The 19,952-nt window shown below is 47.2% G+C and overlaps 1 protein-coding gene across 3 annotated transcripts in view; it reads right to left on the bottom strand.

The window, feature by feature from the left end:
• Nucleotides 1-7,444: 7,444 nt before the first annotated feature.
• LOC143930246 (beta-microseminoprotein-like) overlaps nt 7,445-19,952 on the bottom strand; it is a 131,238-nt gene continuing 118,730 nt past the window's right edge. For all 3 annotated transcript variants that reach the window (XM_077454390.1, XM_077454392.1, XM_077454391.1), the window contains one exon: nt 7,445-7,720. In XM_077454390.1, coding sequence (XP_077310516.1) covers nt 7,597-7,720 — 124 coding nt within the window. In that variant the 3' untranslated portion in view covers nt 7,445-7,596. The remainder of the gene's footprint in view (nt 7,721-19,952) is intronic.

Raw genomic sequence — 19,952 nt, 5'->3', positions numbered from 1 at the left:
ACAATTGTCCTCCACTCCACCTTCCATCACGCCAAGCTCACGTTTTTCTGCAAAAAGGCAGGCTTCCGTGGGCCTAATGTTCGAGCATAAAAAAAATGATGACGCCGGATAACCCTCTTGCCCAACGGTTGACAGCTGGCTTGTCAGAACTGATAGCCCGCCAACTACTGCCATATAAACTGGTGGACTTGGAGGCCTTTCGAAAATTTGTGGCCATTGGAACACCACAATGGAAGGTCCCAGGAAGGAAGTATTTCTCACAGAAGGGCATCTCAGAGCTATATGGCCATGTTCAGCGGCAAGTGAATGTATCTCTGGCACACAGTGTTGGTGCCAAGATACATCTGACCACAGTCACGTGGTCTAGCAAACACGGGCAGGGAAGGTATATCACTTTTACTGCCCACTGGGTGAACCTTGTGACGGCCGTCAAGCATGTAACCCGTGGCACCCGTGTAGATTTGGTTTTACCGCCACGGATTGCATGCAGGCCTGGCTCTTCTTCTCCTCCTCCTACTCCATCCTCCTCCCTCTCCTCCTCGGCTGACTCCTCCTTTTCCGCTGCTAGCGTCTCTTCCGCTGCGCCGCCCAAGCTCCCCAGAACCGATTCGACATGCTAGGTGAGACGTTGCCATGCCGTGCTGCGTCTGTTGTGCCTGGAAGCCAAGAGCCACACTGGCCCGGCACTCCTTTCAGCTTTGCGTTCACAGGCAGATCAGTGGCTAACACTGCTCAATTTGACAGTTGGTAAAGTGGTGTGTGACAACGGTGCCAATCTGCTTAGCGCATTGAAACAGGGCAAAATGACGCACGTGCCATGCATGGCACACGTCTTAAACTTGGTCGTGCAGCGATTCGTTGTCAAATACCCTGGGGTCCAGGACATCTTGCGGCAGGCAAGGAAAATCTCGGCCATTTCAGAAGATCTTACACGGCCATGGCTCGCCTTGCTGACATTCAGCGGCGGCACAATCTGCCGGTCAGACGTCTTATTTGCGATTGCCCGACGCGATGGAACTCAACCTTCTATATGCTTGATAGGCTGCTCCAGCAGAAACGTGCAGTTAACGTCTACCTGTATGAACTCTGCGGCAGAACAGGTTCTGGGGAGCTGGGTTTTTTTTCACCGCGCCAGTGGCTGCTCAAGACTTCTGACATTTGAGGAGATCACCAAACTGGTCAGTCGCAGCCATGGCGCCATCAGTGACATGGTACCTTATGCCTTCTTTATGGAGCGTGCATTGCGTCGTGTCATTGATCAAGCTGTGGAGGAGCAGGAGTGGGAAGATGAGGAAGTCGCAATGCTGGATGAATTCCCTGGGGGGGGGGGCTACTCTATCTGAGAAAAGTCAACAACAGGAGTCTGAAGAGGAGTCAGAGGAGGATGGTGCCGGGTCGGATGAGGAGGAGCAAGAAGAGCATACTTTAAACCTTTCTGGGATCCCTGTTGTTGTGCGTGGATGGGGAGAGGAGAATGAAGGGGACGACATTATCCTGGATGATGAGCAGGAGCCAGGCCACCACACCGCTTCCACTTTAGTGCAAATGGGGGCCTTCATGCTCCAGTGTTTTAATAGGGACCCCCGTATAAAAAGCATAAGGGTCAAGGACCAGTACTGGGTGGCAACGTACTTAGACCCCCGGTACAAACACAAAATGGCGGAAATGTTACCGCCGTCACAGAGGGCTGTCAGAATGGAGCACTTCCAGGCCTTGCTTCGAGAAATGCTGCATTCTGCCTTTGCGTGCGCTGGCAGAGGAGCAATTCCCACTCCCAGAGAAAGAGTTGCGGGTACCAATCCAACAGCGCCTGCAAGAAGAGGCCGGTTTGAAGATGTGTTGGTGACTTCGGATATGAGGTCATTCTTTCAGCCGACCCATCGACAGGTGTCATCCGACCCAAGCATCAGGGAACGCCTAGACCGCCAGGTGTCCGACTACATTGGGTTAACGGCCGATGTAGATGCTCTGAGGAGTGATGAACCCCTGGACTACTGGGTGGGCAGGCTTGACCTCTGGCCAGAGCTTGCCCAATTTGCAATCGAATTGTTGGCTTGCCCCTCATCCAGTGTCCTGTCCGAAAGGACGTTCAGCGCAGCAGGGGGGGTCGTGACCGATAAGCGTACTCGCCTAGCTCACGACAGTGTTAACTACCTCACTCACATTTCTAAAAATGAATGAAGCATGAATCTCGGAGGAATTCAACACATGTGACCAGTAGACCATGTATATGTCTATAAAGATTTTTTTAATCGAGCACACAGACCTTCTTTCTTCATTTGGCTCACTTCCTTGTCCAAAAAAAGCACACCGTACTATATGCCCGTACCCTCCTGTTTGAAGAGGTTGAGCGGTGTCATATTTCTACTGGGGCTGCTTATTATGAGGGGCTCCCACCATCCCTGTGCTGTGCTGACTTCCTCCTGGGGCTTCTTATTATGAGGGGCTCCCACCATCCCTGTGCTGTGCTGACTTCCTCCTGGGGCTGTACCCTCTGCTGTGCATATTATGAGGGGCTCCCACCATCCCTGTGCTATGCTCATTATGAGGGGCTCCCACCATCCCTGTGCTGTGCTGACTTCCTCCTGGGGCTGCTTATTATGAGGGGCTCCCACCATCCCTGTGCTATGCTGACACCCTCATGGGGCTGCTTATTATGAGGGGCTCCCACTATCCCTGTGCTGTGCTGACTTCCTCCTGGGGCTGCTTATTATGAGGGGCTCCCACCATCCCTGTGCTATGCTGACATCCTCCTGGGGCTGCTTATTATGAGGGGCTCCCACCATCCCTGTGCTGTGCTGACTTCCTCCTGGGGCTGTACCTCTGCTGTGCATATTATGAGGGGCTTCCACCATCCCTGTGCTATTCTTATTATGAGAGGCTCCCACCATCCCTGTGCTATGCTCATTATGAGGGGCTCCCACCATCCCTGTGCTATGCTGACTTCCTCCTGGGGCTGCTTACGGTGCAGGTGTCAGTGCTGTATATCACGGTGCTGGTGTGGGTGCTTTATGTCACGCTGCTGATGTCAGTGCTCTCTATTACGGTGCTGCTGTCAGTGCTGTATATCACAGTGCTGGTGTTAGTGCTTTATGTCACGCTGCTGATGTCAGTGCTCTCTATCACGGTGCTGGTGTCAGATCACTCTATCACGCTGCAGGTGTCATTGCTGTATGTCACGCTGCTGATGTCAGTGCTCTCTATCACAGTGCTGCTGTCAGTGCTGTATATCACGGTGCTGGTGTTAGTGCTTTATGTCACGCTGCTGATGTCAGTGCTCTCTATCACGGTGCTGGTGTCAGATCACTCTATCACGCTGCAGGTGTCATTGCTGTATGTCACGCTGCTGATGTCAGTGCTCTCTATCACGGTGCTGCTGTCAGTGCTGTATATCACGGTGCTGGTGTTAGTGCTTTATGTCACGCTGCTGATGTCAGTGCTCTCTATCACGGTGCTGGTGTCAAATCACTCTATCACGGTGCAGGTGTCATTGCTGTATGTCACGCTGCTGATGTCAGTGCTCTCTATCACGGTGCTGCTGTCAGTGCTGTATATCACGGTGCTGGTGTTAGTGCTTTATGTCACGCTGCTGATGTCAGTGCTCTCTATCACGGTGCTGGTGTCAGATGACTCTATCACGGTGCAGGTGTCATTGCTGTATGTCACGCTGCTGATGTCAGTGCTCTCTATCACGGTGCTGCTGTCAGTGCTGTATATCACGGTGCTGGTGTTAGTGCTTTATGTCACGCTGCTGATGTCAGTGCTCTCTATCACGGTGCTGGTGTCAAATCACTCTATCACGGTGCAGGTGTCATTGCTGTATGTCACGCTGCTGATGTCAGTGCTCTCTATCACGGTGCTGCTGTCAGTGCTGTATATCACGGTGCTGGTGTTAGTGCTTTATGTCACGCTGCTGATGTCAGTGCTCTCTATCACGGTGCTGGTGTCAGATCACTCTATCACGCTGCAGGTGTCATTGCTGTATGTCACGCTGCTGATGTCAGTGCTCTCTATCACGGTGCTGCTGTCAGTGCTGTATATCACGGTGCTGGTGTTAGTGCTTTATGTCACGCTGCTGATGTCAGTGCTCTCTATCACGGTGCTGGTGTCAGATCACTTTATCACGGTGCAGATGTCATTGCTGTATGTCACGCTGCTGATGTCAGTGCTCTCTATCACGGTGCAGGTGTCATTGCTGTATGTCACGCTGCTGGTGATCATCTCCTGCACCCTCTTCTTTGCCTACCCTGACCTTCCCTCTCCTCCATTGCCTTCATGCGCTCCACAGTCCTGAATTGTCACAACAATTTCACATATAAAAAAAGAATGCTTGTAGTTGTCGATCCTAGATTCACCTCATACATGTGTTATGTCATTGGCCATGTGGTGGGACTATGTTTGCACAGCTAGTAATTATTTTGTGGCTGCAAATTTGACCTGTAGGTTTGTAAAGTTTGCCTGCCATTGAAGTCAATGGGGCCCGCCGCGAACGTTACGGTTCGTGAACTATCGGCCGCGTTCGCGGTCCGTGTTCGCGAAACGTCCCATCGGAAGTTCGTCCATCACTACCTAACACTCCATGCTCATTATGAGGGGCTCCCACCATCCCTGTGCTGTGCTGACTTCCTCCTGGGGCTGCTTATTATGAGGGGCTCCCACCATCCCTGTGCTATGCTGACACCCTCATGGGGCTGCTTATTATGAGGGGCTCCCACCATCCCTGTGCTGTGCTGACTTCCTCCTGGGGCTGCTTATTATGAGGGGCTCCCACCATTCCTGTGCTATGCTGACATCCTCCTGGGGCTGCTTATTATGAGGGGCTCCCACCATCCCTGTGCTGTGCTGACTTCCTCCTGGGGCTGTACCTCTGCTGTGCATATTATGAGGGGCTTCCACCATCCCTGTGCTATGCTCATTATGAGAGGCTCCCACCATCCCTGTGCTATGCTCATTATGAGGGGCTCCCACCATCCCTGTGCTATGCTGACTTCCTCCTGGGGCTGCTTACGGTGCAGGTGTCAGTGCTGTATATCACGGTGCTGGTGTGGGTGCTTTATGTCACGCTGCTGATGTCAGTGCTCTCTATTACGGTGCTGCTGTCAGTGCTGTATATCACAGTGCTGGTGTTAGTGCTTTATGTCACGCTGCTGATGTCAGTGCTCTCTATCACGGTGCTGGTGTCAGATCACTCTATCACGCTGCAGGTGTCATTGCTGTATGTCACGCTGCTGATGTCAGTGCTCTCTATCACGGTGCTGCTGTCAGTGCTGTATATCACGGTGCTGGTGTTAGTGCTTTATGTCACGCTGCTGATGTCAGTGCTCTCTATCACGGTGCTGGTGTCAAATCACTCTATCACGGTGCAGGTGTCATTGCTGTATGTCACGCTGCTGATGTCAGTGCTCTCTATCACGGTGCTGCTGTCAGTGCTGTATATCACGGTGCTGGTGTTAGTGCTTTATGTCACGCTGCTGATGTCAGTGCTCTCTATCACGGTGCTGGTGTCAGATGACTCTATCACGGTGCAGGTGTCATTGCTGTATGTCACGCTGCTGATGTCAGTGCTCTCTATCACGGTGCTGCTGTCAGTGCTGTATATCACGGTGCTGGTGTTAGTGCTTTATGTCACGCTGCTGATGTCAGTGCTCTCTATCACAGTGCTGGTGTCAAATCACTCTATCACGGTGCAGGTGTCATTGCTGTATGTCACGCTGCTGATGTCAGTGCTCTCTATCACGGTGCTGCTGTCAGTGCTGTATATCACGGTGCTGGTGTTAGTGCTTTATGTCACGCTGCTGATGTCAGTGCTCTCTATCACGGTGCTGGTGTCAGATGACTCTATCACGGTGCAGGTGTCATTGCTGTATGTCACGCTGCTGATGTCAGTGCTCTCTATCACGGTGCTGCTGTCAGTGCTGTATATCACGGTGCTGGTGTTAGTGCTTTATGTCACGCTGCTGATGTCAGTGCTCTCTATCACGGTGCTGGTGTCAGATCACTTTATCACGGTGCAGATGTCATTGCTGTATGTCACGCTGCTGATGTCAGTGCTCTCTATCACGGTGCAGGTGTCATTGCTGTATGTCACGCTGCTGGTGATCATCTCCTGCACCCTCTTCTTTGCCTACCCTGACCTTCCCTCTCCTCCATTGCCTTCATGCGCTCCACAGTCCTGAATTGTCACAACAATTTCACATATAAAAAAAGAATGCTTGTAGTTGTCGATCCTAGATTCACCTCATACATGTGTTATGTCATTGGCCATGTGGTGGGACTATGTTTGCACAGCTAGTAATTATTTTGTGGCTGCAAATTTGACCTGTAGGTTTGTAAAGTTTGCCTGCCATTGAAGTCAATGGGGCCCGCCGTGAACGTTACGGTTCGTGAACTATCGGCCGCGTTCGCGGTCCGTGTTCGCGAAACGTCCCATCGGAAGTTCGTCCATCACTACCTAACACTCCATCTCCAGCTTCCACCCTGAACAACTCCTCCCCAGCTGAGCTGACCCTAAGTATTTAAGGAGGCCTGTCCCCTGCCAATCCAAGTTGGGTATTGGTCAGGGCACTCAAAATACTCCAAGCAGTTCCACCTTACCCCCCCCCCCCTTTCCAAAAGGTTCTAGTACATTCTAGTCATCCATCTCTCCCAGGATCTCTGCCCAACCCAGGAAACAAAGACAGACATTCATTTACCTGTGCTAAAAAAACAAACAAAAAAAAAATGTCTACTTCTAGCACTAGAGGTTGCTACACTGGTAATTTTATTGTTCTTATTGTGTCTTGATTATGTTTGTTATTATTATTTTGTGTTGTCTTCATTGAATGTAACTGGATCTTAATAATTTCCCTTTGAGATTAATAAAGTATTCTGATTCTGAATTTATAGATTGCTTTTCCATGATGAGAGCTTAAGTACAGCTTTTGTAAATGGAGGAGGGTGGCAGAAAGGGTGGGCATAGTTTCCACTCTTGATGAGTGCTTAAGACAGGTCCAGTCAATTTTGTTAAACCCTGCCGCACCAGAAGACTATAGCTGCAGGGGTATGGAGGGATGGGGGCAGAGGTCTTCAGATTTGAATTAGGACCAGCCAAGCACATTTTGCTACGTACTGGCTCTGTCCTGAAGAAGTGAAGCTAGCCGTGAAATACATTGACAGGGGTCTAACTAATCTGATATATGTGTGACTATTCTAGGGTCTAATATTCATGAGATCTGTGCTCACTGTAACATATCCATATGTATTTGTGTTTTTGAAACTAAAGTGTGGAATGATTTTTTTTATTTTTGCACACAATAAAGTTTTTTTTTTATTATTATTTTATTATTGATAGGATGAGTCCTCGGTGTTGCAGATAAAGTCTTCTTTTCTTAAGTTTTTGAAAGTCTTATTCTACAGGAAGGGAGCCTCTTCAGGTAAACTACTAAATAAAACATGTCTCTCCTCATTTATTTACACAAACATTTATTAATTAACCCATAAAAAAATTATAATTTCTTTAAATTTAAAAAAAAAATGCATTGATTTTCTCTTTTCGGTCTTGCACAGCTGACTTTTCTTGATTTTTCATCTGAGTCTTTATGGCACTGTTAACACTGGTCACATTACGCCCTTTACAATACAAGCAGTGGAAGAGTTGTCTTTTCTCTTAATTTCGTATTTACATGAAGTTTGATTTAATACCGCTTCACATTCCGGGTCGAACAAGACAGGTTTATTAATGCTGCAAGAAAAGATTAGTTTATTTTGTTTTCATGGCAGTCTTCAGAACATTTTATAAATGAGAAGATTTGAGTAGTGAACCAGTAACAGAAGGTTGCAACAGGTAGGACCTCCTACACCTTCGTGTCAGGTTCTAGTACTTCTAATATTACATTCTGGTTTTATCTAGCATGGTTAGAGGCAAATTGTACAGACCCTATATGAAAGAATGTCATGTATCATACAGGACCAGGAAAGTAGTTTTTAAATACAGGAAAACTGATATGGCAAGAAAGAAACGGGTATGTTAGCAGGTGCAGTTTGCTTGCTTGCCACTAGATGGCTCTGTTCCCAGTATACAACCCTAATTCCAAAAAAGTTTAGAAGCTGTGTAAAATCGACATAAAAACAGAATGCAATGGGGGTTATTTACGAAAGGCAAAGGGGTAGCTCTGAAATGAGGGGAGGCTCTGCTGATTTTATCATCCAATCATGTGCAAGCTAAAATGCTGTTTTTTATTTTCCTTGCATGTCCCCCTTGGATCTACAGCGACTTTACTTCCAAGTGCACTTGCAGTGCAAAGTGGATTTTCCTTTAGTAAATAACCCCCAATGATTTGCAAATCTCAGAAACCCACATTTTAGTCACAATAGAAAGTAGAAAACATATCAAATTTTTAACTACTTCAGCCCCAGAAGATTTACCCCCTTAATGACCAGGCTATTTTTTTTACGATATGGAACTGCGTCACTTTAACTGACAATTGCTTGATCATGCGACCCTGTACCCAAACAAGATTGATGTAATTTATTCCCACAAATAGAGCTTTCTTTTGGTGGTATTTGATCACCTCTGCGGTTTTTATTTTTTTCACTATAAACAAATAAAGACCAGCAATTTTGAAAAAAAAAAAAAACAATATTGTTTACTTTTTGCTCTAATAAATATCCCCCCCCCCCCAAAAAAATTGAATTTTTTTTACTAGTAATTGCAGTTATCAGCAATTTTTTGCGGGACTGCAACATTGTGGCGGATCAGTGACATTTATACAACGATCAGTGCTTTAAAAAATGAACTGATTACTGTATAAATGACACTGGCAGGGAAGGGGTTAAGTGGACTGACTGGGAGTACAGAGAGATTTCTGTCCCTGATCGCTGGGAACAGACGTTCAATCAGTACTCCCCTGACAGAACGGGGATCTGTTTGTTTACATTGATAGATCCCGGTTCTGGCTCTCTGTGGAGCGATTGCATCAGCTCCCCTGCTGTGCAGTGAATTATGGAGACTGGTTGCTGGAGTTTTGGAAGAGGAATGTTGTCCCATTCTTGCCCGATATAGGATTCTAACTGCTCAACAGTCCTGTGTCATCTTTGTTGTTATTTTCATTTCAATATGCGCCAAACATTTTCAGTTGTTATAAGGTCTGGGCTGCAGGCCTGAATTCTTCTACTATGAAGCCCAATCTGTTGTCATAAATGCAATATGCGGTTTAGCACTCTCCTGCTGAAATATGCAAGGCCTTCCCTGAAAAAAGACATTGCCTGGATGGGAGCATATGCTGCTCTAAAACCTGGATATATCTTTCAGTATTGATGGTGCCTTTCCAGATTTGCAATCTGCCCATTCCATACTCACTTAGGCCCCTTTCACACTGGGGCGGTGCGGCCGTCGGCGGTAAAGCGCCGCTATTTTTAGTGGCGCTTTACCGTCGTTTTAGCGGCAGTCTACAGGCGCTAGCGGGGTGGTTTTAACCCCCGCTAGCGGCCGAAAAAGGGTTAAAACCACCCGCAAAGCGTATTGCCGCGCTGTCCCATTGATTTCAATGGGTAGGAGCGGCTTAGGAACGGTGAATACACCGCTCCTTTACCGCTCCAAAGATGCGGCTAGCAGGACTTTTTTCACCGTCCTGCCAGCGCACCGCTTCAGTGTGAAAGCCCTTCCGGCTTTCACACTGGAGTGAAAGGGGCCGGTTTTTTCAGGCGCTACACAGGCGCTATTTTTAGCACTGTAACGCCTTAAAACCGCCCCAGTGTGAAAGGGGCCTAATGCACCCCCATTAGTGTGCAGGTGTTTGAATCGAGCACTGATAACAAGCCGGAAGGTCCCTCTCCTCTTAGGTCCAGAGGACACAGTGCCCATGATTGCCAAAGAGAATGTCAAATTTCAATACGTCTGACCACAGAACAGTTTTCCACTATGCAACCAAACATTTTAAATTAGCGTTGGCCAGAGACACTGACTCTCCAAGATCTCCCGTTTATACCCAATCATGTTACTGAGCTGTTGCGAATAAACGTAATTAGTTACGAAATGTTCTTCCAGCTCGTCCTTGCTAGTAGCACTTACTTTACCAGCTTTTTGTTGCCATGTCCCAACCTTTTTTGAGATGTGTTCTTGCTATCTATTTTAAAATTACCTTTTGATATGTTTTCTATTTTCTGTTGTGAATAAAATATGGGTTTATGAGATTTCTGTTTTTGATGTAGATTTTAAACAGTGTCTCAACTTTTTTGGAATTTGGGTTGTACTATCGGGAAAGTGGTAGTTGGGTGTTAGGCCCTGTCTCAGACACTGGCTGCAGGGACCTTTTCTGTCCACATTCACCCTGTTATTTGGTATTGCTATATTAATCTTTTTTTTGACATTTTTGAGAGACTGTTTTCTTGGACTTGCCCAAAGTCTATTTTTGGTTGTTTATTCTGAACAATACATGACCCTTGAAAGAGCTGATCACATTGACCTGCGGAGAGGGACTGTCTGGTCACCTAGGCTTCCTTAAATGCTGTGTTAATTAACATGCTAATTATATAATTGTCTGCTAAGTTGTAGGTGGGGGGAGGGGGAAGTATCCATGACCCAGCCCCACCTCAGTATCTAACCCAGGGGTCTCAAACTGGCGGCCCTCCAGCTGTTGCGAAACTACAATTCCCATCATGCTTCTGCCTATGGGAGTCATGTTTGTAACTGCCAGCCTTGCAATGCCTCATGGGACTTGTAGTTTAGCAACAGCTGGAGGGCCGCCTGTTTGAGACCCCTGGTATAAAAAGGCGTATTCTGCCCAATAAATGATTCAAGATTCTACAAGCTATTTTCAGTTAGACTTGTATTCAATGCAGCTATAATAATATATCTCTCTGATGGTCAGACTGGAGAAAGCGGTATTACTGACGGAAGCACTCAGAGAAGTGTGGGATAGGATTCGTCACAGGCCCCTTTTAGCGAAAACCTCCCTCTAGTGATATAATGGGTGCAGGTAGTTCCCATATAAATACCAGTATGGGAGGGGCCTTGGAGTGACATGGGACCCAAACATCCCAGAGCTTTACAGATTTAGTCGGCTGCTGTCCAAGGACCCTTAACAGAGTTGAAACCCAAGGCAAGGTGGTTTAGAACTCAGCCATAGGAACGGCTGTATTCCCCCTCTTACTCTTTTTGCAGTTTTCTGAGTCGAGAGCAGGGTGCAAAAGGCCTTTTAGGTCTGGCCTGAGTCTTCTGATGTGAATACTAGTATACCTGGGAATGAGTGATTTTTATTCTAAACTGACACACAAATAAGAAGTGGTAAGGAGCAGGATTTATTCTGTTGCAATGTTACTTTAGAGAAGCCAAGGAAAAAATGTATAAATTAAGCGACCGCAATGTTATAAATCTGTCTCATTATCGGTCTCTGTCAGGTCACCTTGAGGCCAGGTGACAGATGCACCCCGTAGGGATTAGGAGTGCACCGCAAGGTTGTGGACCCTACGGCTGACTGCTGCGGACGGGGGTCAAGGTGATAGGAAGGCAGGGCCGCCAGAACACCAAGATGGATCCCACCGGGGTTAGAGCGTAAGATTCCCTGGGGCACGGAGTCTAAGGCCGCGTACACACGCGGGGACTGTTCGCCCAACTTTGTCCGCTGAACAGTGTTTCGGCAAACAGTCCGCTCGTGTGTGGGCTTTCAGCGGACAGTTTCAGCGAACAGTCCGCTGAACAAGGTTTTTCGGAAATTCCGAAAAACTGTCCGCTGAAACTTTGTTTCAGCGAACAGTCCCCTCGTGTGTAGGCTTGTTCGTCAAACTAAGTTCCGCGCATGCTCAGAAAGGATTTATACGCCGAAAGTTATAATGCAGTGTATAGGACGTCGTATTTTTCGTCCCGTCGTACGTGCCGTTCACGTCATCGCGCACGGTTTCAGCAAACTGTTCGTTCGTCGTGTGTGGCCATGTCCGTCCATGCTAATTTTGAGCGGACTGTTTGCTGAAACTGTTTGACGGACAAAGTTGGGCGAACAGTCCCCGCGTGTGTACGCGGCCTTAGAGCCAGCAGGTGTTCACCAGAGCCTCGAGTGGTGAGGATGGACTTGACTGCAACTGGCTCCAGGTCGCGACCCCCAGGGTCCCCCAGCTCACACCCACAGTAGGCAACTGGAGGATAGGGATGGTGAGGGACGAAGCCAAGGTTGGGGCCACAAGCAGACAGGAATAGTCAGGGACATGCCAAAAGGTCAGGATCACAGGCAAGCAGGGATAGTCAAAGACACGCCAAAGTCGGTAACGGAACAACAGAAGAGCACACGGCAGGTAACAGGAAGCTAAACACACAAAGGAATACACAATGGTTGATCAGCACTGTTGGCTTGCAGTGCAAAGGTTAATGTAAGGTTCCCTGATAGGGCCTGGGGTGGAGCCATGCTTAGAGGAGAGGTTATAAAAACCACCAGGTGGAAGTGGCTGGCCTCTTAGCCTGAACACATGAGGGGAGGTAAGCAAACAGGAAGATCACTGCATAACCATGACAGTCTCATTGCTCCTATTTAGCAGTGCCTTGCAGTGTGATAGAAACTAACATGCTCCCTGGTATGGACAAAAGTATGTGTCCCCCTCAAGTGCTTTTTCCATTGAAGGGTACTGCTAATGCTACAGTCATACATTCTAGACAACCTTCGAACCTTGTGAAAACAGTTTGTTTTTATTGAAGCATGTATGTGCCTGTCAGGGCTGGACTCAGCCCTTCCTTCTCTGTGCTGGCCGCTCAGCTGTCAGCTAATTGCCATCTCCTATCTCTCCACAGTGACTCACCTGTTGATGATATCCTGTTCATCAGTCCTGCTTACTTAAGCCGTCCAGCCCAGATGATCTCTGCCTTTGCCTTGGTCAACATCACAGAGACTTTCTTCTGCGCTCCTGTTGAAGACTGGCTTGTCTGACATTCCTTCTGGCTCCAGATCCTGCATGTTGTTCTCTGATCTATCCGTTTCGGTTACCAAACTTTGGCTATGTTATGACTACGTTTGTTCTATTTACTTTTATTATTACACAAGTGTGATTTAACTGTACTTCTGTCTCGGTCTTATTCATGGTTTCTGACAGTGTCCTTTTCCAAAAGCCAACTTCATAAAGACACCCATTCCAAGCTGCTGGATATTTTCTTATCCCCTGTGGGCTGGCCCAGAGCCAAGCCCGGCAGCCCATTCCGGCTCTGTATTACACTTATCAACAAACAATGTGCCACACACCATTGAGATTACTGGATCAAAAAGTTTATTTGACAGGCAACACACATTGCATCCTTCCACCATAAGGCCACTTCTGCCTGTTGAATATTTTTTTATTTTTATGAACCAGCGAGAACATTGATGTGCAGCCTGTTGTTCAGAGTTTAATTCATAAAGACATAGTTTAGAGAGTTTGGTGTAGAGAAACGCAAGTGGCCTGCAAAGAACAATGGCCTTAACCCTGATAAACAACTATGGGATACATGGGCATGCTCATAGAAAACCAGATCTTATCCAACATCAGTATTTGACCTTACAAATGGTATTTTTGCTAAAGGGGCACAAATTCCTACAGCAACTCTTCATATTGTTTTGGAAAACCTGTTGGCAAACACCATATTAATGCCTATGGTTTGGAATGGGATGTCCAACAAGCACATATAGGTATGATGGTCAGGTGACCACAATTGTTTGGACATATAATTTATTCTGGGAAGGCAATCATAATCAAGTCTTGGTTGCATTTCACCACGAGATTCTAAAATACAGTAGTATCTTAGTTCCTGAAGATTTACAGAAATTTGAAAATCTTTTTCCAAAAAAAAAATTTTGGCATAGGGATAGGAAACCCTATTAGTCTTTTACTGTCCTTTTGTTACTGGAACAGAAAAAGGCATTAGCAAAATTAGAAGCTGTGTCAGTTACTTTTTGCTGCCTGTGTCCTCAATCCAGAGACTGCTCCTTTCTTTCTCTGTTATATCTGCTATGTCAGGGTATAACAGCGTTACTTTTTTACTTGTAAGATAATTTAACTCTTCACCACTCTCCTAATGCCTTGTACACATGATCGGACATTCCGACAACAAAATTCATCTGATTTTTTCTGACAGATGTTGGCTCAAACTTGTCTTGCATACACACGGTCACACAAAGTTGGTCGAAAATTCCAAACGTATTCAAGAACGCGGTGACGTACAACACATATCACATCCTGTGCGTATGCCTTTTCTTTTACAAATTTTACGCATAATAAGGATGAGGATACCTACCCCTAACATTTGATATATATTTTATATAGATAAGCACCTAAACACAACTATCGTACAACACGTATGATGAGCTGAGAAAAATTAAGCTCAATAGCCAATGCAGCTCTTCTGCTTGATTATGAGCATGCATGGCACTTTGTGCGTCAGAATTGTCTACACACGATCGGAATTTACACAAACGGATTTTGTTGTCGGAAAATTTTAGATCTAGCTCTCAAACTTTGTGTGTCGGAAATGCCGATGGAGGCCACACACGTTCGGAATTTCTGACAACAAGCTCTGATCACACATTTTCCATTGGAAAGTCCGACCGTGTGTACAGGGCATAAGAATGTGTGGGATTCCTTAACCATATGTAAGTTCAGTCACTAAAATCTCATATAAGCTTTATGTTAAAGTAGCTCCAAAAGTAATTTTCAATATTTTTAAATCTGCATCCTTCATTAAAATAATACCTGGTGATCCTGCCAATAACTGTTTTGTTTAGGCACTGCCTGTTGAAGGGTGGCAACACTCTGTCCTGGACTCCTAACTGTTCCCCTGCACTTTCACTCTATATCACATGCTCTCCCAATAGAGACTACAAACAGCCATGCCAATGTACTATGCACAGGCATGTTTCACTGTTGTCACTATAAGAAAAGCTACCCTGAGAAATGTCATGCAGTCAGTGAAATGGATGCAAAGAGATTTTGGCGATCAGCAGTGTTGTTTTAAACAAAAGAATAAAAAAAGGGGAAGGCTGTTTTGGTAAAAATATGGTAATTGCTTGAATTAAACAGCATTATAGTTAACCACTTCACGCAAATCGGCGTACCTGTATGTCGGTACTTTGACGCTAAATTCCGTTGTTATGACAGCAGCTAGCAGCCATAACCCTGTTTTTTTTGCAGGAACGGCGTGAAAACTGTGTTCAAACCACACATGTGAGGTATCGTCACGATCGAGTGAGAGCAATAATTCTAGCACTAGATTTTCTCTGTAACTCAAAACTGGTAACCTATAGAAATTTTTAAACGTCGCCAATGGAGATTTTTAAGTGCGAAAGTTTGTCGCCATTCTACGAGCGGGCGCAATTTTGAAGCATGACATGTTGGGTATCAATTTACTCGGCGTAACATTATCTTTCACAATATAGAAAAAAATTGGACTAGTTTTACTGTTGCCTTATTTTTTAACTCAAAAAAGTGTATTTATTCCAAAAAAATTGCGCTAGTAAGACAGCTGCGCAAATACGGTGTGACATAAAGTATTGCAATGACCGCCATTTTATTCTCTAGGGTGTCTGAAAAAATAAAATATAATGTTTGGGGGTTCTAAGTAATTTTCTAGCACAAAAAATTATTTTAACTTGTAAACAGCAAATCTCAAAACAAGGCCCGGGGCTGAATAGGGAGTAGAACTGTAGGCAAAACCTTTTTTTTTATTTCAGATAGAGCAAGGGAGGGTTATAACCCCTGTCAGATATTTTTTGCCATCTCTTTCGGATTGCAGAGATTTCCCTTCACGTCTGGTCCCATAGTCAAACAGGAAGTGAGAGGAAATCCATGCAAATGAAAGGAATCTATTGAGACCCCCAGGTCGCCATTGGAAGATTCCCCTCTATTATGTTTCTGGGGACAACTCAAAATTTGGGATTTTTTTTTACTATCACTTTCAATGATAATGGTAAACAGACCAAATAGAGAGGGTAAAATGGGGAGACTGCAATACAATCTGATAGGGTTCTAATCCCTCCCCACTATGCTTTTTGTTATACTTTTACTAAAATACATTCTTTCCTTGTTTTCTATTTCTAGCAATCAAGTTTTAAACCATCAGCTGTCTATGAGCCCATAGATCAGTATTACTGAGAAGTACTCTGTTGCAGTAACACCCACTTAATGGCAGTGTTCCCATCTTTATATTAATCCAGCCATACATGGATCAGAATTCAATTGGTTCAGCAGGTACTGGCTGAATACCGATCCACGTATGGGCAGACTGGTTGCACAGAAGTCAATCTACCATTCAACTTCTGTACAACCAGCTTGTCAGATTTCTCTGCTCCATCAATGCTGCATACTATAGCCAGCAGTCATGGGCGTCCGCAGAACTTTTTTCAGGGGGGGGGGGGGGGGCATCATCTTAGGGCTACCCATGAGCCGCCCCTTTTTGACAGTGTCATTATCACATTATCATGGTCAGAAACTGCAGACGTAGTACAGTCCCTGGATAAGTAATGGATAATGGCTGACAGGCCCTATTACCAGACCCAGCGAGACTACAGCAGTGATCCCTCTGGCTGGATGATCACTCACTCTGGGTTTCCCTGGGGCGACTCTGGTCAGTAGTGTAGCATGTCTGTACCCTGCCAGTGGCTTAGCCTTTCTCTCTCTGGTGGCGCTGGGCAGCGTGTCTCCCTCTCTGGTGGTGCTTGGTAGCGTGGCACTCTCTCTGGTGGTGCTGGGCAGCGTGGCTCACTCTCTGGTGGTGCTGGGCAGCGTGGCTCACTCTCTGGTGGTGCTGGGCAGCGTGGCTCACTCTCTGGTGGTACTGGGCAGCGTGGCTCACTCTCTGGTGGTGCTGGGCAGCGTGGCTCACTCTCTGGTGGAGCTGGGCAGCGTGGATCACTCTCTGGTGGAGCTGGGCAGCGTGGCTCACTCTCTGGTGGAGCTGGGCAGCGTGGCTCACTCTCTGGTGGAGCTGGGCAGCGTGGCTCACTCTCTGGTGGAGCTGGGCAGCGTGGCTCACTCTCTGGTGGAGCTGGGCAGCGTGGCTCACTCTCTGGTGGAGCTGGGCAGCGTGGCTCACTCTCTGGTGGAGCTGGGCAGAGTGGCTCACTCTCTGGTGGAGCTGGGCAGAGTGGCTCACTCTCTGGTGGAGCTGGGCAGGGTGGCTCTCTCTCTGATGGCACTGAACAGTGTGTTTCTCTGGTGGTGCTGGGCAGCGTGACTCTCTCTCTCTGGCTTCCGCCAAGCACACTCCTCGTTCTTTGTCCTGTAGCACTCTCTCCCTCAGCTTTTTTCCCAGACAATCTCTCAGTCGCTCTCTTGATCAAGCGGTAGCCTCCTCCTTGTGGAAAATGGGGCCACAAATCTTTGGGATTACATGTCCCATGATGCTGTCCTCTCCTTGTCTCCTTTGATTGGCCCTCAGTTATGGCCAATGGGGAAGGAACGGAGGGGGCAGGAAGCTGGACGGGGAACCTAGTGAGAGCCACTGTCTCTTCTCCTTAACTGGAGAAAGGGGGGTGACCAGGGAAAACCTCTGATAGCCTGCAGCTCACCTTTCTCCTGTCACAGCACCGCTGAGTTCTCTGCTGGACTGAGCAGGGAAAAGAGCCTGCAGTCACATTACACTGATCGGGGGCTTGACAGCACCTTGATGGTGTCACCTGACTGGCAGGGGGCACCCGTGTGCGGGCTGCCCAGACCCATATAGCGACGCCACTGTGCTGAATTTAACAGTGCTGATCGGCTCCCTGATTCCAGGGGGCAGAGTTGCCAACCCTTTGAGGCAAAATTTACTGGCAGGATGCCAAAAATTTACAAACGGCACCATTTTTTTTACTGGCACTGCAAAAAAGTACCTAAAATTACAGTTTTCGTGCTAAACAGTGCAAATATCAATTTAAACTATAAACATATATCTAGTTCTATTAGCAATGTGTTTAAGTTTAACAAAAGTAAAAAAACATATATTTATGCATTGACATGAAGGTCAGGTTACTATAACCCAACTAGCACAGAGTTCCCCCCTATATCAGAGTCTGCACGAAACTTATGTAAACGGGAATGCTGCAAATCATGATCTAAGGGGGGACTCTGATGTAGAGGGGGGCTCTGGTGACCAGAGACCAACTTATATCAGAGTCCACTGTGTTCCCTTTACATCAGAGATCCCAACTGCATCAGGGTCCACAGATTGAGTTCCCCCTTGCACTGTAAGGGGGAATCCTGCAGACTCTGATGTAAAGGGGAACACCAGGAACTCTGATGTGGGGGGCACTCTGGTGACTAGAGACCACCTTCCATACAGTGAATACACTAAAGTAAGGGGGGTTACTAATATAGGGGGGAAACCTTTATATCAGTGCCCCCTTACATCAGTGACTCCCCCTCAGATTGGCCTGGCGGCACTGTCACTGAACTCCTCTCAGGTGCACCGTGCAAGGCTCAGTCAAATGGCTCCAGCTTGGTGGCTCTGGGTTTTATCCTACAGGAGACAGTCAGAGGCTGCGGATATGCTACAGGAGACGGTCAGAGGCTGCGAATATATGATACAGGAGACGGTCAGACGCTGCGGATATGCTAGAGGAGACGGTCAGAGACTGCAGATATGCTAGAGGAGACGGTCAGAGACTGCAGATATGCTAGAGGAGACGGTCAGAGACTGCAGATATGCTAGAGGAGACGGTCAGAGACTGCAGATATGCTACAGGAGATGGTCAGAGACTGCGGTTATGCTAGAGTAGATGGTCAGAGACTGCGGATATGCTAGAGGAGACGGTCAGAGACTGTGGATATGCTAGAGGAGATGGTCAGAGACTGTGGATATGCTAGAGGAGACGGTCAGAGACTGCAGATATGCTACAGGAGATGGTCAGAGACTGTGGATATGCTACAGGAGACGGTCAGAGACTGCAGATATGCTAGAGGAGACGGTCAGAGGCTGTGGATATGCTACAGGAGACGGTCAGAGGCTGCGGATATGCTACAGGAGACGGTCAGAGGCTGCGGATATGCTACAGGAGACGGTCAGAGACTGCAGATATGCTACAGGAGACGGTAGGAGAGTGCAAACATGATACAGGAGGCCAAAATGTGTTCACTACTACTTATTCAGATAAAAATATATGAATAAACACCTCAAGACCAACAAGCACAACACATGATCAATTATATTATGAGCAAACAGTTCACACAAACTATAAGGACACAATATACAGCAGCACTTTTCATCAGAAAATCAGCCAAATCATATTGCTGCTGCCTCCCCTCTCCTGGCATGCTGGGATTTGGAGTGCCCCAGACACATGAGGTGGTAACTCTGGAGAGGACTCAGGAGGCTGTGCCTGCACTGGACTGGTGAGCACTACAGGCAATAGTTAGAGATTGTGGGAGACCTCAGAAAACGTCCTCCCTAGTCAGTTTAGAAGCAAATAGCAATGCAAATCTGACACACAAAAAAACGATGTACTGACTGTACACAACAAGCCTGCTACACAACCCATTCTCTGCCCCCCTCCTCCTGCCCACTAAGACAAGGCAATGAGGGACATTTAACTAATCATTGCTTACCCTCCTCTGCTAGGCTGAATACAGTCCATCCGGCTCCACTGCAGGCTGACTCCTCCCCTCACTCTTCCAGCATCTCCTGTGCAGAAATCAAATAAGGCGCGCGTGGAAGGGGTGGGAGGGAACAAGACTAGTACCAGGCGCAGCAGTGTCAGAAAGATCATTGGAATGCATCGGAGACTCTCGGCATGCTTCGGAACTGCACATGCGCAGTTCCGAGCCGGGACTGTCAGATTTTGTATTGCCTGTAAAAACACGGATGGTTGGCAACAATGCCAGAGGGGGGCAGTTGACCCCCCTTGCCCCTATCTGCGGACGCCCATGCCAGCAGTACTGATCAGTGCATTTTGACGGCGGGGGAGTCTCCCCGCTGTCAGAATACAATGAAGCAGCGGGGAGGATTTCCCTATTCACTTCAAGTGTGTGAATGGTGGAATTAAGTCATT

The sequence above is a fragment of the Lithobates pipiens genome, unplaced genomic scaffold, assembly GCF_037356315.1.
Source record: "Lithobates pipiens isolate NorthernLeopardFrog02 unplaced genomic scaffold, aLitPip1_a1.2 Scaffold_25, whole genome shotgun sequence".
Taxonomy (NCBI): Eukaryota; Metazoa; Chordata; class Amphibia; order Anura; family Ranidae; genus Lithobates; species Lithobates pipiens.
This window is presented reverse-complemented; position numbering and strand designations above follow the sequence as displayed.